At 34.6% G+C, this 25137-nt stretch overlaps 4 protein-coding genes across 4 annotated transcripts; 3 read left to right on the top strand and 1 right to left on the bottom strand.

The window, feature by feature from the left end:
- The first annotated feature begins 898 nt into the window (after positions 1-898).
- On the top strand, positions 899-3677 carry LOC127255808 (probable inactive receptor kinase At4g23740). Its single transcript, XM_051281550.1, has 2 exons — positions 899-2480; positions 2823-3677. The coding sequence occupies exons 1-2, from the start codon at positions 1235-1237 to the stop codon at positions 3428-3430; spliced, it is 1854 nt and encodes a 617-aa protein (XP_051137507.1). The 5' UTR covers positions 899-1234; the 3' UTR covers positions 3431-3677.
- Positions 3678-8197: 4520 nt separating this feature from the next.
- LOC127255813 (ethylene-responsive transcription factor CRF2) lies at positions 8198-9991 on the top strand. Its single transcript, XM_051281556.1, has one exon. The coding sequence runs from the start codon at positions 8921-8923 to the stop codon at positions 9878-9880; it is 960 nt and encodes a 319-aa protein (XP_051137513.1). The 5' UTR covers positions 8198-8920; the 3' UTR covers positions 9881-9991.
- A 5278-nt stretch (positions 9992-15269) lies between these two features.
- Positions 15270-17565, top strand: LOC127255809 (high mobility group B protein 13-like). Its single transcript, XM_051281551.1, has 8 exons — positions 15270-15796; positions 15885-16004; positions 16093-16364; positions 16452-16557; positions 16660-16725; positions 16823-16993; positions 17073-17170; positions 17262-17565. Exons 1-8 carry the CDS (start codon positions 15335-15337, stop codon positions 17461-17463), a joined length of 1497 nt encoding a protein of 498 aa, XP_051137508.1. The 5' UTR covers positions 15270-15334; the 3' UTR covers positions 17464-17565.
- A 147-nt stretch (positions 17566-17712) lies between these two features.
- LOC127255810 (hydroquinone glucosyltransferase-like) lies at positions 17713-19267 on the bottom strand. The gene has a single exon (XM_051281552.1). The coding sequence runs from the start codon at positions 19215-19217 to the stop codon at positions 17772-17774; it is 1446 nt and encodes a 481-aa protein (XP_051137509.1). The 5' UTR covers positions 19218-19267; the 3' UTR covers positions 17713-17771.
- Positions 19268-25137: the final 5870 nt, after the last annotated feature.

Below are 25137 nucleotides of genomic sequence, written 5' to 3'. Positions count from 1 at the left end.
AGTGCCCAATGGATTTTTGTAGCATAAATAATTAAATAACCTATGGTCCCAATTTTTCTGCAATTATCTCAACCCTATCCAGCAAAAGCTCTTTATTTGGGGTCAATTTGGCATTCATTTATTTTATTTCAACTCGTTGACTTATATACAAGTAAAACGCCAATTTCAGTTTTATTTTATTTAATTTGATTTTCTTTACTGGGGTTAAAAAGAATAACAATACAATCCCTGCTCAGTAAATGGAATTTTTACAGCAGCATATTAGGGCTTATTGCACTGCTGTGTTTGTTCGGGGGTTTGGATTTTGGATTGGGATTTGAATAGTAAAAATTTTGAATTTGAATAGTTGTATGATGTGATATAAATAGGGTTTGATGTGATGTTTTGAATGTAAAATTGATTTTTAGTATAATATAAAAAATGAAAAATAGGTGTTTAATTTGATATTTTTGGGGGAAAAAAATTGGATAAACAGTGGAAATCATTCAAAATCCTTCAAACAAACACATTAATATTCTTTTTGGTGATATGTATCTGCTCCATGATTGCAAATGGGGCTTTGTGTCAAACCTCCTAATTATGAGCTAATATGTGGTTTTTATGGCCATCATCATTTTCAATCAAGGACAAAAAAAGACACCTACCGAGTGAATCCAATTTGCTTTTATTATGATTGAGTTTCTACATTGGTTGTAAGAATCTTACCACGGGTAATTGATAATCCCTTTGTTCTGTGACAAATGAAACTAATTTGAATTTAAAATAAAGAAAAAATAAAAAAGTGTTGAGGGTAAAGAATTGCCACCATACCTTTAAAGCTTTATCTTGGATCTTTCCATGATTTTGAAAACCCTATCTGCAATTTCTTGCTGGTTTTTAACTCTGTGTGAGGAAGAAATTTTCTTACATCAATGGTGGGCACACAACCCTAAATCCAAAGGGTAGCGAACAAAAAGTAGAAACCTTCTGCTTCTCTTCTGCAAAACCAACACCCTTTTTGACTCGAACCCACCAATTTCAAACTCTGATAGCTCCATTTTTTTAAAGCTCATTTCCAGGTTCTTACTCTGCTTTTACCAGACACCATTCTTGGACTTCGCCTCCCCTTTTACCCTCTTCTCACATGTATATATTTGTCGCTCACCTTTTAATTCAATTCCAAAATTAAAATAAAAAATGGGTTCTTTATTTTGAAAAAAAATAATTCGAAGGTTCAATCAAGCCCATTGTCGAAATGGAGAGCAAGCTCCTAGTTCCTCCAGCTTTGCCTATGGTTTTGGGGATTTTGACTCTCTTCTCCAATGTGCTGTACGGAGCTCTTCTTGAAAGCGACAAGCAAGCTTTAATGGAGTTTGCTAGCAAGCTTAATCATGTCCGAGCCCTGAACTGGGACGAAAGCTCCCCAGTCTGTAAGAACTGGACAGGAATTGGGTGTAATGAAGACGAAAGCAGAGTGGTCGCCGTGAGGCTGCCAGGATTAGGGTTTCATGGCCCCATTCCAGAGAACACATTGAGCCGTTTATCAGGTCTGCAGATCTTGAGCCTCAGATCCAACAGGATCACTGGTTCATTCCCCCTGGATTTCGGTAACCTTAAAAATCTAGCCTTTCTTTATCTTCAGCACAACAATTTCTCAGGCCCTTTGCCTCCGGACTTCTCCCTGTGGAAGAATCTCACCATTGTTAACCTCTCGCACAACTCCTTTAATGGCAGCGTTCCTTCTTCCATTTCCGGGCTGAATCATCTCGTAGCTTTGAATCTCGCCGGAAACTCTCTTTCCGGCGCCATTCCCGACCTGCATTCCCCCAATTTGCAGATGCTCAATCTGTCCCACAACAGACTTACCGGCATCGTCCCTGAATCACTCCGGAGGTTCCCCAAATCTTCGTTTTGGGGAAACAATGAATCCCTGCTGAATTACACAGTCACCGATTCCCCAATTGTGTTAGCTCCTCATGTTAGGGATAAGAACGTTGGTCGAAGAATAAGTGAAAAAGCCTTGCTCGGAATCATCATCGCCGGCGCCGTCCTCGTGCTCGTCGGCTTCAGTTTTCTATTCCTTGTCTGCATACTTCGCCGGAATGTCCCCGACGGATTCCCCGGCGCATTGGAAAAGGGCGACATGTCGCCGGAAAAAGCAATCTCCCGCAGCCAGGACGCGAGCAATAAGCTCGTGTTCTTCGAGGGCTGTAACTTCGCTTTTGACTTGGAGGATCTGTTGAGAGCTTCCGCCGAGGTCTTGGGGAAAGGCACATTTGGCACGGCCTATAAAGCGATACTAGAGGACGCGACAATGGTGGTCGTGAAACGGCTAAAGGGAGTCGCGGCTGGGAAGAGAGAATTCGAGCAACAGATGGATATAATCGGGAGGATCAAGCACGAAAATGTGATCGAATTGAGGGCGTACTATTACTCCAAAGACGAGAAGCTCATCGTCCACGATTATTACAATCACGGCAGCCTCGCCTCGATGCTTCATGGTGAGTTGATTTAAATTCGTGCTATGCTTAATCAACTTGAACGAATGCTGCAAATGTCGGCATTCCTTAAGCTTGTTGTTATCGGCTCGATCGAGCGAATTATGGGCCCGATGAATTGAATTGAATTCATTCCTTTTTGGATGCATCCATAGAAACAAAAGTGTTGTGTTCATAGAAGAATGGCTTTTGGACGATTCAAGCTGTCGAAGCATCTTTGTAGGGTAGAGGAATCTCCTTGACAATTAGCCTTATTACACACTATAATTGTTACAGAATGTAAGAAAATCTTCGACATCGAAGAGGGTTGGTTCAATGCTCGATAATCGCGCGCTTTTTTCGCAGGGAAACGAGGAGAATACAAGAATCCCGTGGATTGGGAGACGCGGCTGAGGATCGCTGTAGGTGCAGCGAGGGGGATAGCGCATATCCACGGCGAAAACGGCGGGAAGCTTGTGCATGGGAACGTCAAATCGTCGAATATATTCCTCAACGATCAGAAGCTCGGGTGCGTCTCGGATTTTGGTTTGTCGGCGATAATGAGCGGATTGGCTCCCCCGATCGCGCGCGCGGCGGGGTACCGTGGGCCCGAGGTGACGGACACCCGCAAAACGACGCAGGCGTCGGATGTTTACAGCTTCGGGGTGATACTGCTGGAGCTGCTCAGCGGGAAGACGGCAATCCATACAATGAACGGGGACGAGGTTGTCCATTTGGTGCGGTGGGTGCACTCGGTGGTGCGCGAGGAGTGGACGGCTGAGGTGTTCGATACGGAGCTGCTGAGGCATCCGAACATCGAGGAGGAGCTGGTGGAGATGCTGCAGATTGCGATGGCGTGCGTGGCAAGGATGCCGGAGCAGAGGCCGAAGATGGCGGAGGTCGCGAAGATGGTCGAGAATGTCCGGGCCGGAGGTTTTACGGAGGATTCGACGCCGGCGTCGCCCGGGGTTTGAGGGAGGCGGCGGAGCGCCGGTTTCCGGCAGGTTTGGGAGTGGTTTTAGTTCACTGACTTGGTGGACGGATGGATTATGGTTGTCGGAAAGTGGGTTGGGCTGAGATTTTTCATTAATGTTTTTGTGTGTTTTTGGAGTTGTTTTTACGTTTGTATGGGTTTCGTTTCTTCTTTTCTGTATGTATTTGGTGCAGACAGAAATTTGTCATGACATAATTATTTTTATTATATTCCTCGGTTAATCATTACTTTCTTAGATTATTGTCTTTCTTTCCACTCTTATTTAACAAATAGTATGAGTACCCTCTTATTACATTTTAGTTTTTCATTTACTTTAATTTTGAATTAATTTTTTAAAAATATTATCAATTATCTTTTAATTTTTGTCATTTTTTCAATAAAATATTTATTAATTTAATAATTAATTAAAAAGTATATTAATAAAAATAATTAGCGGGACCAAGTATCGGCCTACCACTTGTAGGCCCAGGTCACAATGGCCAATTAGTATTTATTGGCTTTTAGTATAAGTACTGTAAAATTGGGCCATTACTATTATTGGCTTTTAATATAACTATTTTAAGCCCAGTAATATTTCGATTGGGGCATTACTGTATACGGGCTTTAAGTAGAATTATTGAAGGCCCAGTAACATTCATATTGGGCTGGGAGTTGGTGTACAACAATTGCGTTGTAGTACTAAATTTAACTTGCATTAAGTAAGAATTATTTGAGTCCGACAATTTGACTTTCAGGCAGTAAAGTGAAGTCGAAACATAATAGTAATAATAATAAAATCCAACATAAAATTAATTAATTAAAATGTTTGTCCCTCCCTTAAAAGAGTAGCTACTAATCTTTTCTTGTTTAAATTTAATGTTAAGAAACACACCCACGGGACAGAATCAAATCAGACAGCAACTTTAATTGCTGTCATTTCACACGTAAAGCAGTTATGTTCTAACAAATCAATAATCTACTACTATTATTTACGATGGACTTCATTTAATACTTTTCATTATTTTCAAGATTTATTAAGCACGTGCCAAATAAATTTGCCATCTTTTTCTTTATTTATTTTTTTTAAGTGTATATATATATATGTACTAATATACAAAACACACATAATGGAATATGTTTTTGGTCAGAAATTTTAATTAAAACAAAATAGAGAAACATCATAATCAATTTAGTGAAGAGATTTGAATAAAGGAATCAACACAAGAACGTGATGACAAAGAGCATCAGATACCTTATAATAAAGTATATACATATATTATTAATTTAGGGTTAAAGAAATTTATGACAGCTGATTTTCTATATTAATTTAATTCTCACATAAGGTTCCAACTCATACATATTTGACATCACTCTCATCGATAAAAATAAGAGTGTGATATAATAAAATATATCTGTTTAACTTTAGAATTATTTTAATACATATATATATTCAAAGTATATTTTTTTGTCAAATTTATGTAAATTACCTTTTCCTCCGAATTTGATCTTAAAATTTCAAATAGTTTGTATTTTTTTTTTTAATACAAAATCATCGACACAATTATTTATTTAAAATTAAATAATGGAAGTACAATTTTGAGATTTGAGATATGTGTGGTTTTCTATATTTTGTGTGGCTCAAAGTAGCAGTAAAAATTGCTATCTTGGGGTTGATGTTTGTACGTACGTTATTTGTCTTGTACTTCATTGTAGGTGGCCTAAATATCTAAATTAATTAATAGTTTTATTAATTAATAATAATAATAATAAATAAATAAATAAACAAATACAGTAATAAAATAGCGAGCATCAGTACAAGTTGCAAAATAAACAATGTTGGAAATTATTGGAATGATTAATGTTGGTGATTGATCGATCATTAATTCAAACAAACAAACACAATAATTAATTAATTTAAATAACCAATTTAATTAGTTGCACTAAAAACCAAAAATCCCTCGAGTTTTTTGTCCAATCTATTGTGTTTTGGCTTCTTGTCCTCATATGCACACGTTTATTTACAACTTTGTACCTTTTTATTTAAATTTCACAAATAAATCATTTTCCAAATTCAAAGCTAGCTAGCAAATTTTCATATATATACATATTTTTGTAATTTTCATATATTAAAATTATTTAATTACATCTTATGACCCGCTCCCATTTCAACGCGTCCCTAGATTAAAATTTATGTATGTATATATGTATATCAATATAAATATATGGACTCTGCATTTTCTGGAAAAAACACACATTCTTAATCGCCTAAGTTGTGTTACATTTTTTTTTAGGTTTGTTTCCATTTTTTAAAAATTTGAATTTCTCATTTAAGAATATATATATATATGTATCTCACAAAAACATCATATTAAATATTATTTAAATAAAAAATTCAAACCTCAAAGCACATCCAAATTCTTAAGTCAAATAACTTAATAGGATTTGTGGTTTTATAGCACCACGTAACTTTCGAATAGCGGCTGCAGGTTTCCACATCATAAAATAAAAAGTAAAAATTGGATCGAACTACATACATATATTAACTTGAGTTTCATATTAATTATCTTTTGTTTTTGTATTATTTTTGTAACACCATATCTCGATTTTACATACAAGTTTGTTAATTAAATCATATTTGACCATTGATTGAAATTATGTGTTTGTTTTGAGCGTTTAATGCTTAGTGAGAGAAAATGAATTAATTAACGCAAAACTTCACTGCAGTCTTTTCTTACGTAAAAATATTCCCATGCATGCATGCTAATAATTAATTAACCCTTACGCGTAGTAATTATATTTACAAAGAATTAATATATAATATATATATATATACACATATCAACCTTTATGATTTTTTTTTTTTATTACTATTATTTTTTAATAGTGATATTAAAGTAAATCCTTTCGACCAGCTAAGGAGGTAGGAGGAAGATCTGATTTTTTTTATTTAATTTATTTATATTAAAAAAATAGATGGCAACCAATCATGCATAGTCGGGACAAAACTCTACTTTGCAAGATTATATAAATTTATTTAAGTACGGACAAGGAAGAAGAGAATTGCCTAAACACAAAGTGATGGAATATAGTCCAAATTAATCAAACTACAAATCGGCAAATGATTGAGCCATTTCTCTTACATTATATTTTAATTTCCCAAGTCGAGACGAATTAGTTTTCATTCTGAAATATAATTATTTTAATTAATTACAGCTAATTAATCGTGTACTAATTTTGTGGTTCCACGCTTTCACTTATATCCAGACAAAATTTTGTTGCTAATTGTAGTAAGGGAATTTTTTTTATGAAGCAGTCTGAACAGGTGGTTATTATTATTATTTTAATTAATTAATTCATTTTGTAGATATCTAAGAGCTGGAATCGGGTCGGCTTGTTTTGTTTGATGCTTTGGTAATAAATATTTGGACTTATAGGCACTGGATTGACCCAATACACTTGGGCCGGCCCGGTTCTTTTCCTGTCAGTTACCTCAATTACCATTATGCCCCTGTACTTGGATTTTCTTGCCTTGTTCCCAAATTCGAAACATGTTTTAATTAATTAATTAGCGGGAAATAATTTATTTTATTTTTTTCACTTATCTACTATGCTCTTTAATTTACATATACATATATATATATATATTTTTCTAATTTGATGAATAATTATTTATCAATTAGTTAGATAGAAGTTTTTGTGTAATAGTAATTCCGATGGGAGGACAATAGTGTAATTTAATCGGCATCATTGAAATGTGTGTATTAACACTTTGAACCATTAGAATAGTTCTAGTAATTGAATTTGTGTTTAATTCAATAGTTCAAATATGATAATTGAATTATTATTTTTTAAGTATAAGAACTAAAGTACGTAAGAAATTTTATAGAAGTGCTTAATTAGATGATACTTGGGGGAATTTAATTTAATCATACAGTAGGAAAAATAATTGACTGGTTTGTTCCAGCCTTTATTTGTCGCACGTGTTAATGCGCGTGCCAACTGCCCAACGGTTTGATTCATTGCAGCAAGCAGTATAGTAGTTATTATAAATGAGTGTAAAATAATTGCAAAAATAAAATAAAATAAAATTTGCAATTGATAATTTAATATGACAAAATTGAATTTAATAGGACAGGATTTTTGAGTCATAATTAGGGGTGGAATAATTATTGGCCCCAATTGGAATAATGGCTGGTGAGGACACCAAAAATCTTTGCTGCATACTTAATGGAGTATTAATTATCAGCACCTATCCATTAACTCGTGTCATAATTATCGATACCAAAAATCGAAACTGTATTTATTTAAAGATCTGTAATTTCTGTTATAAGTGATCCGAAATGACGGAAACGCCCCTGGCTTTGAGTCAAAGATAGACTGACGTGTATCGTTCGGTCATTTTGACCGGCCGAAGTAACGGAGTCCGTTAGTCACGTGACGAGCAGACGCCTCAGAGGCACACAGGTCTCAAGAATAACGGGGAGTTGAATTTAAAATTAAAAAAAAAAAAATCGAATAATAAATAGTAACTACCTCAGTTAATCCTCAGATTTACCCCCGACTGGACACGTGTCGAAAGCCTAAGAAGAGTTAGATGCGGCGGCTCGTTTAAAACGACGACGTTTTCGCCTCCTACGGTAATAAACGCCTCCTCCCGCCTTTCGATTCGGTCATAGTCTTGATTACCCTCTTATCATGATATACTTTGAAAAAATACATATGTACGTATGTATGTATATATATAAGGCTGCCTAGAGAGCAACTGGAGAAGGACGCATTGGGTTGAGTCTCTGTATCCAAAGCTACGCATTGCTATCTCTTTGGAAAAGAATATTATATAAAAATATACACACACTTGTCTTCTTTACTGGGCTCTGGTCTGAATCCGAAGCCTTTTTTTAGGTATCGAGTGCAGTGCAGTGTCTGTGGAGGAAAGGTTGGAGAAGAAATTAAGCAGCAGGGAAACGAATCGGAGCTTCCATCTGGGTTTTTACTGGAATTCAATTTCTAACCTACCCTAATTAGTCATACATACAGTACACCCATTCGTTATTGCTCCTCCTCCTTGGTCTCTCTTCATTTTCTTTCTGTGCCATGTTCACAACAGAAGTGTGCGTTTAATTTGTTTACTGTGTGTTGTCTTAATCTTCTTCTTCTTCTTCTTCTTCTTCTTCTTCTTCTGTTATCTTCTGGGAAAGATGAATAAAGAAGCTTTCTTTCTCTTTGATTCACACAAACATCTCTTCTTTTGAGCTTCACTTTCCTACAAACTTTCTCACTAATCCGAGGGTTTGTTTCCTCTTTTCTGTGTCACTATGCCTTCGCTTTAACGTTGCCTTCCTCTCTTTATTCTTACAGAATCTGTCTTCTCTTCTCTTCTCTTCTCTTACCTCATCTTCTTCCTTTATCTCTTCACGCCATTAATCAAATCCCCTTTCGCTTTCAATGCGAATCTGAAAAGCACTAAATATCTCTCTCTTCTCAAAAAATCATGTTGTCCGATTCACCGCTGCTCAAATACACCCAACAAATCACCCAAACTACAATCTACAGTACCATCACCTCCCCTCCCATGGCGGCCCGAACCGTACGGTTCTGCGTCACGGACGCCGACGCCACCGATTCCTCCGGGGACGAGAACGACGGGTTTCATTCCAAGCGACGGCGGGTCAGAAAATTTATCAACGAGGTTAAAATTCAGCCCTATTGTTGTCGGAACGGTGGCCGGAATGCTGACGTGTTAGGTGCCTGTAACCGCCGGATAAGGAAGAAGAGCGCCGCCGGGCGAGCCGCGAAGTCAGGGGATGTTCGAAAGTTCCGCGGCGTGCGTCAGCGGCCCTGGGGGAAATGGGCGGCGGAGATCCGGGACCCCCTCCGGCGGGTGCGGCTTTGGCTCGGCACCTACGACACGGCGGAGGAGGCCGCCATGGTGTACGACCACGCCGCCATCCAGCTCCGTGGCCCCGACGCGCTCACAAACTTCTCACCGCCGCCGGCCGATAGCAACAAAGAAAGCTCCGGTTACTTCTCCGGCGAGGAGTCCCATAAGTCTCCCAAGTCCGTCCTCCGCTGCATCTCCGCCGCCGATTCCCAGCCCGACCCTGAACCCGAGCCCGAACCCGAACCCGACGTCGAGACGTCTTCCATATTCTCCCCCTCCAATAAATTACCTCCGACAAAAGATGCCGACGACGAGAACTTCTCGCGGTTCTCCATGTTCGCCGATGACCTCTTCGCCGGCTTCGAAAACCCGGAGCCCCTACCCGATTTGTTCAGCCAAGCGGGTCTACCCGATAACATATTCGGGATTGATTTGGACTACTGCAGCAATGAGATGCTTATCGGATCGAATACGGATTTAAGATTCGGGTCCCCCGCCCCGCCCGTGGACGATGATTACTTCCAAGACTTGGGGGACATATTCGGGTCGGACCCTCTCATTTCCATATGAGTGCAGCCTTAAGGGATAAGAACATTGTAATTAGAAAAATCAGCAAGCAATTTGCTGAGATTTCACCAGTTTTGAGCCTTAAATTTAATATTAATTTATCTTCTTTTTTTATTTTGAGTTTTTGTCGTTATCTATTTTAATTATTGTTTCATTTTTATCGTTAGTAAATAATTACTTACCGACATTAAATAATAAATAATTAATAATGGTAAGTAGCGTGATTATTAACGAAGGCGGTGTCCGGCCGGCAGGGCGACCGACGGTCGAGATTCGTGGCGATACATGTTACCTTTGTCAGTTGAAGAGCACGTGAGAGTCACGTGAGCGGCCTTGCATTTTAATTAGGTAAAAGAATGAAATGGAATGAACACCACCACAGATACAGTAAGAATTAAACCAGCACGTGCTTAATTAATGAAACACAGATTTCCTTGCCCCTTCCCATATTTTCTATCCCTCCCTCCTTTAAAATAGGCCAAATTATTTTTATTTTATTTTTTTATTTTTGTAGATACAATTTATATTATTATCTTTTAAAAAGGGTATTTTATATTTAAATCGTCATCTATCTTTTAGTCCACTAAAAATAGATAATACTACGTGTAATCAAATCTATAAATAGACAGCTCAAGAAAGATCCATTTATATGAAGTATGAACATTAGTTGAGTTTTTTTTTTTCCTTTTTTTTTTTTCATCTAATTAATTTCGTTTGTTGCAATGTATCGACAACATTTTTCTTCGGAAATACACAATCAATTAATAACGGAAAATGAAATTAGTCCTCGATCGATCTCTCGTGCATTTGTCTTTTTTCGCAATATAGTAACCAAAATTGCAACTTGAGTTGAACTTAAAACGAATTCTTTAATTAGCTCATCTATATCTCTTCCGTTTTAAATTTCTTGAATATTTAAAAATATATAAACGACTTATAAACTAAAACTGAAACATGGGTGTCATTGTAATACTCTTAATTTTGAAAAAATAAATTGACAAAATTATTTATATATGTATATATATATATATATTTGTGAAGGCTCGTATAACAAGAAGTTTGAATTTTGATGACAGTTTGTTTCTAATTGTAAGTGGTCCGACAGTTGAGTTGAAATGATGACATTGATTTGGACAAACAAATATCCTTTCAATAAAACATTTCCAAATCTGTTATACACTGTATTTTTTCTCAGAAGAAAAATTAAATAAAATAAAATAAAAAATTGGCAGTTCTTGTGACAGTGTTATTATCATTTTACCTCGTACGTTACCCAACATAGATGTAATAAATCATTTCCTTTTGACCCATATTGCTGCTTAAATTAATTAGTTTTGTAGCAATCTTTGTCAGTGTGATTATTATTTTTTGGTGAAATATATGCAATGCAGTGCAGTGCAGTGTAATTTCCCATTATTTATATTTACAATCTTATCTAAACATTTCTTTATTATGAAATTAAATAAGAAGTGTAAGTAGACATTTATTATAGTTACTAGAATGTTGAATATGATAATTTGAAGGAAAAAAACTAATATTAAATAATAAAAAATTATGGAAAAACGAAAGAAAGTTAAGCGTGCTTGTTATTGTTATTATTATATTTTGCTTGATTTATTTAATTTTCAGGACATTTTGATATAGTTGTTACAGATGTTTAATATAGGGGACCTGACATGATAGTAATGAAACATAAATTGGTTAAATATATTACTCACTTTGTAAAAAAGGTGAAAAGGGCATTGGTTTACTTTTTTACTTATTTGGGTGATCATTTTCTTGATGACTAAAATATTGTAGGATTTAGTATATTTCATAAAGAGAGTGGATCGAATAGTAATTTCCAAAAATATCATCAAGTATTGGAAATGATTTAATTATTATTTTGACACTATAGTAATTACATAATACTCTAATTTAAAATAATTTCTTATAACTATTAAAACTGTACAAAAGATATGCTAAAACATAAGCTAAATTTATTGAACAAAATAATTCAACAATTCTCGATGCTTTATACAAGTTATTTATTATTATTATTATTAAAATAATTCAACAAATCGGCTGATGATGGTTTACCAGGTGTTTTGCTCCAAATGGACCATAGAATTGGGCCGTGGTCCCCTAGGGCCCACAATCCACTTCTAAATTCTAATGGGCTGAACCACTACTGGTCCACTTGATACTGCGCTGGCAGCAAAAGCCTGCCACTGCCTAACTTGCGCCGCCTGTGAGCGTACAAGGGTTTGTTCTTCGAGCTTTATTGGTGGTACGGCGGATTTTTGTTATTTTCGAATATAAATTTTGAGGGCAAAAAACAACAAAATAAATTATTTAAAATTCATTATATTTACAACCCAAACCGAAAGTACAGCCTAGAAAGAGGATAAAATAAAAAAACTCACAATTTTATTTAGAGAGATAAAATGGGACCAAACATGTCATCACATGACAACTCCAAAGTCCATACCCTTAAATAAAGCAATTCTTCAAACTGAAAGATCTACAGGCACATTAAAGTTAAAGATCCTTACCACAAACATTCAATAAAATCGAGGTACGACAATGTCCAAAATCAAACCACAAAATAAAATAATGATACAGCAGCAACTGCCCAATCCAACAGCCATGGCAAGAACTTAATTAGTTCATCAATGGAGTTTCAAAGGTGTGGATGAGATAAGTCAGCACCAAAGCCAACACCATCAACACATATGCAATTCCCTGGTCAATGGCTGTCCCTGTGCCAAATTTACAATTTATTTACTTAACGAGAAATGCTTATAGTTCTACCAAACTTATCAAGAAAATAACAGCAAAGACACATGTTCAGAATTTCATTTAATGGCAATGTCTTCCTACAGCTATCAAATCTGCAAAACTAAACCAGCAACTAATTCCCAACAGCATTTTGTTCTTAAAATCAGTAAAAGTTACTACAACTTTTTAGAGAACTTCATTGATGAAACACATATCCATCCATCCACCTAACATTGTCCCAAAATTCCCGTAAATTCTATGGCTATAGCCACTCAATGGAGACATAAAATCTATTATTGTGACTGCATTTATTGACATCTCCCAAAATATCTGCAAGAAGAATGTTTTCCACTAATCTCTGGTCTCTCTATACACAAAATATCGCAAATAAGAGAACTTCTCTTTAATTTGTTTCAGAGCACAACATAAGAACTCTGTTCCATAATTTTCCTGCTCCAATGTTGACAATGTCGAACTCATAAACATAATAAACTGCTCTGGATCAAATAATCAACCAGAAATTACCCATTCAAATGAACATTTCAAGTGCATCCAATAGCCCACAGGCTCGATCCATATGCCACATTTTCCCCAAATTAATTCACATTTCTCAAAATATACAAACCAAGCAACCAAATTCCAGCAATTTTCAGCAATTTTCAATTCGAATCAAATAATTAACCCAAAATTCCGAGCAAAACTTGAAGAGCATTTCAAAATCCGGAAGAAATTAAACCCTAAATCAAAATGCCCCGCAACAACAACCCAAAATTGGCACTAACCGTCACTCATCGGGGGCGGAGCGGGGGCCAAAGCGTCGGTTCCCTGAGCGTGCACGGCTGGCACGAAGATCGCGAAAGCAAAAAGAAATGCGGTAAACATCCGGAGCGAAAGCAACTTGTTATCCACTGCCGCCATTCTCTCTCCGCAAGCAAGCAAGCGATTAGGTAAGAGGTTGTTTGGCCGTTTGGCAAAGAGAGAAGAACGCCGCAGAGGCCACTTGCGAAAACAGCAAGTGATGCGGTGCGGAGCGGTGCGGTAGGGATGAATGAATGGGGTATGGGGTCGCCTCCCCTCTGCTATGCGCTCTGCAAATGCATACGCATGTTTGTTTGCCGTTATTTATTCCCATGGCTTTTTCGGGCGACCGGCTACCGGACCTGCCGGCGCTCCCTCCCTTTAATATTTTGGAATAAATATTTTAAAACCAACAATTGTCTCGTTTGCACCACTAACCATTTTATAATTTTCAAGGAAATATTAAAGCATGATCCAGTGTACATAAAAAAATATTATTATTATTATTATTTTTTAAAACTTGTGATAAAATTAAAGTTAATGTATATATTAAGACAGGACCTAGGGAGTGTATTTATTTCGCATATAAAATATTACATCAAATACAATTTTGTTACTATTTTAAATTTTATTTAAAATGTAAAACTTTAAAAGTCTTTCTCTAAACGGGACGGTAATATGATATATATTTAGATTGCATCTATTTAAAAATTAGTATATATGTTTTGAGTAAAAATTAAAAAAAATAAACATTTGAGCTAATAAGTTTTAATTGTAAGAAGTATTTAATGGTCCGTTCAATTAATTGTAATTTCGCACAATTTTGTTAGTCACAAGAATACTTAAAACAATATGGGCCGTATGAAATTGACAAATTTATTTTGTTTTAATAATAAGCAACCTGATAGAGTATCCAAATATTTTTTATGATTTACTTAAAGAAGAAAATCGGTGACGGGTATGGGGGTGGCGCCCAAACTCTGCTTGTCACGTGCGTCCTTACCTGGCAGCACATGCCTTGTCTCATGCTGATGAATAAGCTGATTCAGGAGCTAAAAGCGTTTTATCCTTAATTTTTGTACTATTTTTAATTCTCTGAGTGTTACAAAGTTAGTACACTTGATCACGATGCATTAAGGCTAATAACCGTCTCACCTAAAAGCTCGAACAACGCCCCCTCAGGTGCAAGTGGGTCTGCGAAACTTGCACATGCATATGCCACAAATGGGGACGGGCGGGACTCGAACCTAAAAGCTCAAACTTATTAGGGAAACTAAGACATTAGTTACATATCCCGCAAACGGGAGTCCTCAACAAATTCTTTACCATTGAACATGTTTTAACATACTTTTTTTTTTAAAAAAAAAATAATAATAAATTATTTAAAAATATATATATTTTTAGAATTTTTGACATTATTGATCAATTGTTAAATTTTGAAAAATGAACATAAAAAAAAAATCATTGACCATATTCTTTTGTGTTTTTTTTTTAATTTATAAAATTTATGATATGTCATTTTTAATTGTAATATCGTTTCGATTAAATAATCTATATTCCCTATTTTTTAATCAATAATTATATACACTATTTTTAAAATTTGCTTGTTGATTATTATATGGTAACTCTATCTACTGACATTTTAAAAAGAACGCAAAAGGGATTATGTTTACACAACGGTTATAATTTATGTATGGTAACTCTATCATCTATTGACATTTTAAAAAGAACGCAAAATATAGATATTATATTTACACAACGGTTATAAAATTTCAAATTTGAAAATACCCGACCGTTAGATTTGCCCTTCATTAAAAGGCTTTTCTTTTCTCCTCCGCTCCTCACACAACCATTCATCACTCTCTCTCCGTCTCTTCAGTCTCTCGTGAAACCCTAACAATGGCAGCCGTGGCGGAAACTCCCAACGTTGTCGATCCTGCGCCGACCAAGAAGGGGAGAACAAGGAAGCCCCTAAAATCGAAGACTACTTCCTCAAGTGAGGCCAACATTGCCGCTGGAACCGTCTCCGTGCCTTCCCCTGTCGTCGTTGCTCCTCCGACGGCGCCGGAAATCTCTGCCGGGAAAGAGAACCAGGAAAGCCTGGTTCAGAAGAAAACCAAAAAGGGGGCTGCTGCGAAGGGGAAAAAGCAACAGCAGCAACAATCGGAGGCGCAGTCGTCCCTGGAGGAGGAGCTGCAAAAAATGCAAGAGCAGCTCCAGAAATTGAAACTTGAGAAGGAGCAGACGGATGAGATTTTGAAGAAGAAGGAGGAAGAACTCGAAACAAAGGACAAGGAACAAGAGAAACTCAAGATTGAACTCAAGAAGTTGCAAAAGATAAAGGAATTCAAGCCCACCATGGTTAGCCTTAATTAATTTGATTTTATTCTCTTTTCTTGTCCAGATCTTGACAAGAATTGGTTATATCCGATTTAATTTTGTTTTTCAGACTCTACCCTTTGGATTATCAGTCAAAGATCACGAACAGGATAAGAAAGATAAGAAGAAGAATGCGACAAAGAGGCCATCCCCACCATATATTCTGTGGTTCAAAGATCTGTGGAATGAGGTTAGAATTATAATTTTTTGAATCCTAATTGTCGAAGTGTTTCTGAGATTGGAAATCTGATCTGATCTAATATAATGAAATTAATCAGGTGAAGAAAGCTAATCCAGAAGCAGATTTCAAGGAGATGTCGAACCTGTTGGGGGCAAAATGGAAGTCAGTTAGTGCCGAAGAGAAGAAGCCATATGAGGAGAGGTATCAAGCTGAGAAGGAAGCCTATTTGAAGGTAGTCGGAAACGAGAAGCGCGAGCAAGAAGCAATGAAGCTGTTGGAGGAAGAGCAGAAACAGAAGACAGCTATGGAGTTGCTCGAACAATATCTTCAGTTCAAACAAGAATCTGAGAAAGAAAACAAGAAAACAAAGTAGGCAGCCATCGATTTATTTACTTTTACCAAGTCTCATTAAAGTTTGTTCGGTAATAATTTTATGTGGTTCTTTTACATTGACAGGAAAACAAAGGATCCATTGAAGCCGAAACAACCTATGTCAGCCTACTTCATCTACTCGAACGAGCGTCGAACTACACTGCTTGCGAAGAACAAGAACATCTTGGAGGTAAAATTGTGGCTTGCTTGATTCCCAATCTCTACATTTTTGAAGTGGGTTGTTTGTTTGGAGCTGCTGCATTAGACATATATTTGAATTGTCGAAAAACAGGTTGCGAAGGCCACTGGGGAGGAGTGGAAAAGCATGACTGAGGAACAAAGAGCACCTTATGAACAGGTTCATACATTAGTTGGAATGCCATTATCATTTGTCTGTATGATTATTGAACTACAGAAGTTTGGATTTATATGATTTGGGTTGATTAATTTTGCAGATGGCAATGAAGAACAAGGAGCAGTACATGGAAGAGATGGAAGTGTACAAGAAGAAGAAAGAGGAAGAAGCCTCCAACCTTAAAAGAGAAGAAGAAGAGCTTCAAAAGCTTCAGAAGCAAGAAGCCCTGCAACTGCTAAAGAAGAAGGAGAAAACCGAAACGCTCATCAAAGTTTGCGCCTTTTTTGCCCATAATTTTGCATTTCTCCGATTCTCCGAGAACTAAAATGTGTATTAATGGTGGTTTGCAGAAAACCAAAGAGAAGAAGAAGAAAGAGAAGAAGGGGGGAGACAAGATTGTTGATCCAAATAAACCAAAGAAGCCTGCTTCTTCATTCCTCCTCTTCAGGTGTGATTAAATTCAATTCAATTTGATTCGATTATTCGAACATAATGCTGTTGTGTATGCAAGTAATATAACATATTTGTTGTTTCTGCAGCAAAGATGCAAGGAAGAATTTAGCAGAGGAGCGTCCCGGGATCAGCAACTCGACCCTGAATGCTCTGATTTCGGTCAAGTGGAAGGAACTGAGTGAAGAGGAGAAGCGAGTTTGGAATGATAAGGCTGCTAAGGCAATGGAAGCATACAAGAAAGAGTTGGAAAGCTACACTAACAAATTAGCAGAAGCAGAGCAGGAGTAGTAGGAGTGAATAGAACAGACAGACAGACAGACTAGAAGGGGAGGTGTTCAACTTAGACATGTCTTGTTGAACGAACTTAGCAAATTAGTTGTTTTTTGATGATTGAACTGGACTGGACTGGACTGGACTAACTAACTGCTGATCGATAATGGCTTCTTTTTTGTTGTCATGTTTTGCAATGGCTGTTTTCTTTTCGTGTCTGCCTCAACATAATTAAAAAGTATGTCCAAATTTTGAAGGAAGGAACACTGGCCAATTTATTACTCCATTAATTTAAAAATAGTAAGTATAGCAGCATTACGTGACAATTACTTTTTCCCACTAACTTTTCGAGCCAAATCAGCAACAGCTTTATTGCACGACCCGTCTTCTCCCATGGCCGCGCCGGCAGCTTCCTTGAGTTCTCTCGCCCTCCGCCGCAGCTCCGCGCCCTCCGCCCCTTCCACCACTTTTCTCACCAGCTTCGCTATCTGATCGCCGTCCACAACGCCGTCCTCGCCCTCCCTCACCCTCACCGCCACGCGCAGCCCTTCGCTCAGCAGCACCGCGTTCATCTTCTGCTCCGCAAACAGCGGCCACGCAATCAGCGGCACGCCGCCGTGCACCACGCTCTCCAGCGCCGAGTTCCACCCACAGTGCGTCAGAAACCCTCCCACCGCCGCGTGCCGGAGCACCTCCACCTGAGGAACCCAATTCGTCACCACGAACCCCTTCCCGGCCTTCACCTTCTCCATGAAAGACGCCGGAAAATATACGCCGGGATCCATTTCCCCCTTGCCGGAGAAATACGCTCCGGTCCGAACAAGATCGTTGGGCCTTCTCGCCACCAGAAGAAATCTCTGCCCGCTCCCCTCCAGTCCGGCGGCCAGTTCCTTCATCTGCAAACTCGACAGCGTCCCCCCGCTCCCAAACGACACAAATAACACCGACCTGTCGGGCTGTTCATCCAGCCATTTCAGGCATTCCTCCTTGCTATTACAATTCTCCGAACCTGACCGGATCACCGGTCCGATCGGGTAAACCGGCGGAAAACCGCCGGATTCACAAGCTTCCTCCAATGCCTTGAAAGTATCCTCTTCCATGGCCGGAAAGCTGTTGATCAAAACCCCATCGGCTTCCTTGAAATGGCCGAACATCTCAAGCACCGATTTGTAGACCTCGCTCTGCCTATCCTGAATCGGGTCAAATAAGTCCGACCCGTTAACGGGCACGCACCCCGGCAGCTTCACCGGCTCGGGAAGGTCCCTGAACTGACACGTGCACGACTGGTCGAGCTGGGGCAAGTGCAGAACCAGGGACATCATCATTGCAGGGCTGGGCTGGAACAGGTAGATCTGAATTCCCAATTCCTTTACCATCGGAAAGGCATGGACTCCGAAGACGTCGGCGATAAACGCCGTGAGGTGCACCGACGACTGGAGGTCGGCGAGGACGCGGCGGAGGGCGGGAATGGAGCGGGTGACGCTGAGGATGATGGGGATTTCGATGGGTGCAGTGGGAGGAATGTCGTCGAGGCTGACGGGAGGTAGCAGGGCGAGATTGGTGCCTGGAACTGTACGGAGGAGGTCCTTCTGGGGTTCCAGGGAGGAGCCGTCGTCGGGGATGATGACGGTGACGGCGAAGCTTTGGCATCGGAGGAGCTTGCGGGCTAGCTCGATGAGCGGGAAGAGGTGGCCCTTCCCTGTGGCCGCGAACATCGCAACATGGGGCTGTGGCTGTGCTACTGCTTCCATGGCGGTGGCGGAGTAATTCATTCGGAGAAGGTGTGGGTGGATGATTGATGAAGGAGGAAGCTCTCTTATATATTTAGGCGTGTTTCATGAGTAATAATCAAATTTTTTATTTAAAATATTATAATAAAAAATAATCCGTATTTATTTATACAATTAGATAGATTTATTTGTTTAATGTTTTATATATTGAAATTGGAACAAAATTCTATGTGAACAAAGCTAAGGATACGGTTCTTTTGATGCCTTCCAAAAAAATTTAATTTAAATTTAATATTAAAAAACTAAAATAATTTGTAAAGAAATATATATATATATATTATTTTCGAAAACGCAGAATATACCTATGTGTGTTCGGTTGTAGAATCCTCTTCCAAAACTACAGTATTTATGAATTTCTTCTTTAAAAAAAACTTAAAATCAAATATTTATTTTTTATTATTTTATTATATTAAAAATATTTTTAAATTTAAAATATCAATTTATTTATATTACAATCAGCTCAAAAATTTTATTATTTAAATCTCGATTCAAAATATAAAATCTCAAACAAACACACGCATAGTATGAACGTTTGAGGGCCAAATTTACTTTATTTGATTCAAAATTTATTATTTTAAAATTTAAAATTAAATTCAAACCTAACTTGTGATTTGATTCCATTATTTATTATATTTTCTTGATTCGTTCCCAAAGCATATATTCACCTGTTTAACGCAAATATATACTCAAATTAAGGGTAAAGTTTGGTTGCAGTCAAATTAACATTATATTCTATTTTTTTATTTTTTAATATTACTATCATATTTAGTTTACTTAAAATTTCTTTCTTTAATAGAGTATTATATATATATATACTCAAAATTTATAAAATTAATTTTATTAATTATAAATAAATAAATACTTATTTTATTTAATTTTATTATATAAACATTTAATTTATATTCATAGTGTACGCTTTTTTTATTTCCTGTCGCCTTGGAGAAGACGTGTAAAAGTGGACGAGTGATGGAGGAAACTATTTTTTATTTATCCCATGTGTTTTGACAGTAAATATTAGAACTGATAAATTTGTTTATTCAAAAAATTACGATAAATATTTTTTTATATTTTTAAAATTATTGTTTGAAATAATATATTTTATTTTAAAATTAAATAATCAATTTCAAACTTTGGTTCCAGTTTTTTTATTAGTATTAGCAGTATTTTATTTTCATTCTTCTAATAAAAAGATAAATACTATTTCATGTTATAGAAAGTTTTAGTTTACTGTATAAATATTATAAACTAGCCTATTACCAGTGTTATAGAAATTGTAATATTAATTTAATTTTTATATTTTAAATAATAAATTTTATTTTGATAATAAAATTTTGTATAAATATAGCTAAAAGTAATTTATATAAAAAATAAATTATAAATAAAAAATACGGTAACTAAACAAAATAAAAGAATATTAAGTAAGCGAATCAAAAATTCATTAATATATATTACAATTTAAATTCAAACATAATAGAAATAAAAAATAATTATTCATAATCATCTTTAAATTAAAGATCAAAATAAATTTAAAAGAAATTTGTCGTCATTTATATATGGTTGTTTGCTTTCAGTGGTGAATAATGAATAATGTTCAAACAACATACTAAATAATATATATAGTAACAAAAATAAAAACAAACAAATAATATTGAGTAAGTAAATCATAACTCAAATAAAACTTATAATTATTTTAAATTTATTTATATTTTATCCTATCAAATTAGTTATTTTAATATTAATATATAATTATTTTAATTAAATTGTAATTATTTTTATTAATACTTTTTAAGTACTTAGTAATTAGACAATATATAAAACTCTGTATTTAAGTTAAAGATGACAACTTAATTGGGACAAAAATAATATATCATAAAATTTAAACAATCAGCATTAAAAACACACAGTATTTCTTTGAATGAAGTTTGAAAATTTGTAATTTAAATTTAATATTAAAATAATATATCATAAAATTTAAACAATCAGCATTAAAAATACACAGTATTTCTTTGAATGAAATTTGAAAATTTTTAATTTAAATTTAATATTAAAATAATATATCATAAAATTTAAACAATCAGAAATATATGATATGTCTTTTTTTGTGGAAAATGCATATCCAAATAATAAATATCTTAAATTTTCTGAGATCAAAGAAAAAGACAGGTACATACAAAAACACGTTATGTTATCCGCCGAATCTAGCGTTACTAAACAACAAAATTCTTATTAGTATTATTATTAATTTGAGTGCGACATTTAAAAATGATTTTTTTATTTAATTATTTGTCTTGATAAAAAACCTAATTGTTCTATTTTTATTACATATTGTAAAAAGAAAATATGAAAGTATACATATATTTTTAAACATTTATTAAAATATGAAATGAAAAAAAAAAAAATTAAGACATTTAATGTGTGTGTAAAAAATAATTATGAATATTTGTAAAAAAAATAAAAATAAACCCATGAAAAGTTTCCCTATTTTGAATGACCCTAGTAATCACGGTAGCCATTTGTAAAAACTAATCATAAAAATATAAAAATATCGTATCGATGAAAGGTTGTCGATGAAAGGTTGTCGATTACTTTTTGCACGTAGATTTGTTAATATTAGTATTCTAATTGATTGTAGTGAAAAAAACGAAAATACCCTTATTAGTATTATGTAATAAAAAAATAATGACATTTGTTTAATATAGTGTAAGTTGGAAGTGTATTTATTATGTTAGGGAGATAGTACAATTACTAAATTAGAAAATGATAACCTTGTTTTATAGGACGGACAAAAATAGAAAATGAGCGAAGGGGTATTAAAATATAGTATAAATAAAAAAGGACAAAAATATTTTTTTTAAAATATTTTATATTACAAATATATTACATAATATTTTTAATATTAAAAGTAACGAGGTGAGAGATAAATATAAACTTATCCAGTGAAGGAAGATTGTAAATTCGCAATTCAATTTATTTGAACTTAATTTTATATTATTAAAAATGATAATGCTATACTCAACTTAAGAATTTTATACAAAACTTATTAATTAAATAAAATAATATTCTATCCTGTTTTGTAAAAGTGTGCTCAAATTTTTGAGATAATAATTAAAAAAACAATATTTTAATATTTTTTTATAAAAATATAATTAAAATTTTTATAATGATAATAATATAAATTTTGAATTAAAGTAAAACAAATGTAAGAAGTGTGATCATAGGCATTTCAATGGGTCGGATCTGGTTTGAATTGTGGTGTTCCAGATCCGGATGCGACCTCTAATTACGGTTTTCGAATCCAAAACTAAAAAATGCTTACCGAATCCGGTCCAATCAGATTTGGTTCGATTCGGATCCGATTCTAAATCTAATACTCCCTCCGTCCCACATAATTTGTCCCTATTTTTTATTTTCGTCCGTCCCACCTAATTTGTCCATTCCATTTTTGGAAATATAATTATGCACTTTAATCGTATTTTAAATTTTAAATTTTATAATTTTCTTAATCTTAATTAAACTATTTACTTATCTTAATCTTAATCTATAAATATTTTTATTAAATAATAATTATTTTTACTGATACACTTCTTAATTACTTACTAATTATACTTTACCTAAATTCACGTATCTACAGTATATTACATGAGATAGAGGGAGTGTCCAACAAATAATGTTTGAATATTGGTTTGAATCAATTACATAAAATTTATCAATATTTGCAAAAATTAATAACGTCATGATGGCAAAGATAAGTTAAATAATATATTGTTATACAATATACTAATTAATAATAAATATATATATATATATAAACATCTGGAACTTCGAATCGGAATTAAAAATACTCTTTTCGTTCCATGTATTATGGATCTATTACTGTAGATACGAGAATTTAGGTAAAGTATGACTAGTAAGTAATTAAGAAGTATATTAGTAAAAATAATTATTGTATAATAAAAATAATTGTGGATTAAGATTAAGATAACTAAATAGTTTAATTAAGATTAAAAAAAATTATAAAATTTAAAATTTAAAATAAGATTAGAGTGTATAATTATATTGTCAAAAAAGGAATGGACAAATTATGTGGGACGAACGAAAATAGAAAATAAGGTAAAATTACGTGGGACCGAGGAACTACAAAATTTGAATCCATATATAATCCGGTATCCATTATGCATATGAGATTCCGGATCCGGATGTGGGTCCAATTGACAGACTGTTGTGAATGTATAGAAAAATACTACATCCATTCCAAATAAGGTGCAATATTTACCTTTGACACAGATTTTTAGGTGAGTAGTATTAAGTAGGATAATTCATAAATTAGGTGATGTGATAGAGAGATAAATATATATTTATTTTTTTATTTGGATGATGTGAGGGGATAAATGTGAGGTAGAGATTAAATATAATTAATTATTTTCTATTTTAAAAATATTGCATGATGTTTGGGACATAACAAAAAAGAAATATTATAGGATATTTGGGATGAAGATTAGTATTTAAGATTTAGAGTAAAAATCAATTTTTTGTAACAAACAAAAAAAAGAAATGTGTCAATAAGATTGGGAAGAGGGAGTACTCCATGAAACCATTTCATAGAAGTCCTTCCCTAGTCATCAGTGAGAACTGGTAGGTAGATTATGTGGTTGAGGAATGTACAATGTGTTTGTTTGTTTAGTGGAATTGATTGATCAGATGTTTTTTTTTTTTTAAAGAGATTGGATAAGTAATATTCTTGCCTTTTAATTTTATTTGGTTTTTTTTTTTTTTTTTAACAAATATAATTATATATTTTAATTTCATTTAAAATTTTATAATTTATAATTTTTAATCTTATTTACTCCCTCCGTCCTATTAGAAGGTTATCATTTTTTATTTTCGTCCGTCCCAAAACAAGATTATCATTTCCTAATTTAGTAATTGTACTACTTACATAATATAATAAATACCTTTTTAACTTACAATATATTACACAAATGTCATTACTTTTATATTACACCATACTAATAAGGGTATTCTCGTCTTTTTTTACTACAATATAATATAATACTAATATTAAAAAATCTACGTGCAAAAAGCAAACGTCACCCTTCCAACGAGACGGAGGGATTATATTATTTAGTTATTTTAATTTTAATTTATAATATTATTTAAAATAATTATATTCAATTAGTTAATAATAGTGAGTAATAATAATATTTTATTATGTACTTCGTTATATTGATAGTGTTAAACTAAATTTAATATATATTACTCCATCCGTCTAATAAGAATGATACTATTTTTTATTTTTATTTATCCCAATAGAAGGATATTATTTCTTAATTTAGTAATTTAGTAATTTTACTATCTACCTAACATAATAAAATACCCTTACAACTTACAATTTATTACACAAATGTCATCACTTTTATGACATACCATACTAATAGGGGCATTTTCGTCTTACTACAAACTAATATAATACTAATATGAATAAAAATCATTTTGGTCTCATTTAATATCATAATTATCAATTTTAGTCATATTAAAAAAAAAATTATCAATTTTGGTCTCACTCAAATGAAAATTTATCAATTTTAGTCCCAAGATGGTCGATTGGGACTGAACATGGCCGTGTTGGCTTGAACACGGCCGTGGTGGATGACTCAGAAGGTGACTGGGCGTCCCAGGCAGGGAACACGGCCGTATTGTAATCCCTGCACTTCTGAACACGGCCGTGTTGCTGCCCGTGTTCTGAACACAACCATGTTCTTCTCCATGTTCTCAACACAGCCATGTTCTAGGTCATATTCTTGCCCATGTTCTCAATACAACTATGTTCTAGGTCATGTTCACGACCATGTTTTCAATATAATCATATTGTAGGTCATATTTATTGTTATTTTCACTTTTTAAT

Source organism: Andrographis paniculata, unplaced genomic scaffold (assembly GCF_009805555.1).
Source record: "Andrographis paniculata isolate CXL003 unplaced genomic scaffold, ASM980555v1 Contig54END, whole genome shotgun sequence".
NCBI classification, from domain to species: Eukaryota; Viridiplantae; Streptophyta; class Magnoliopsida; order Lamiales; family Acanthaceae; genus Andrographis; species Andrographis paniculata.
This window is presented reverse-complemented; position numbering and strand designations above follow the sequence as displayed.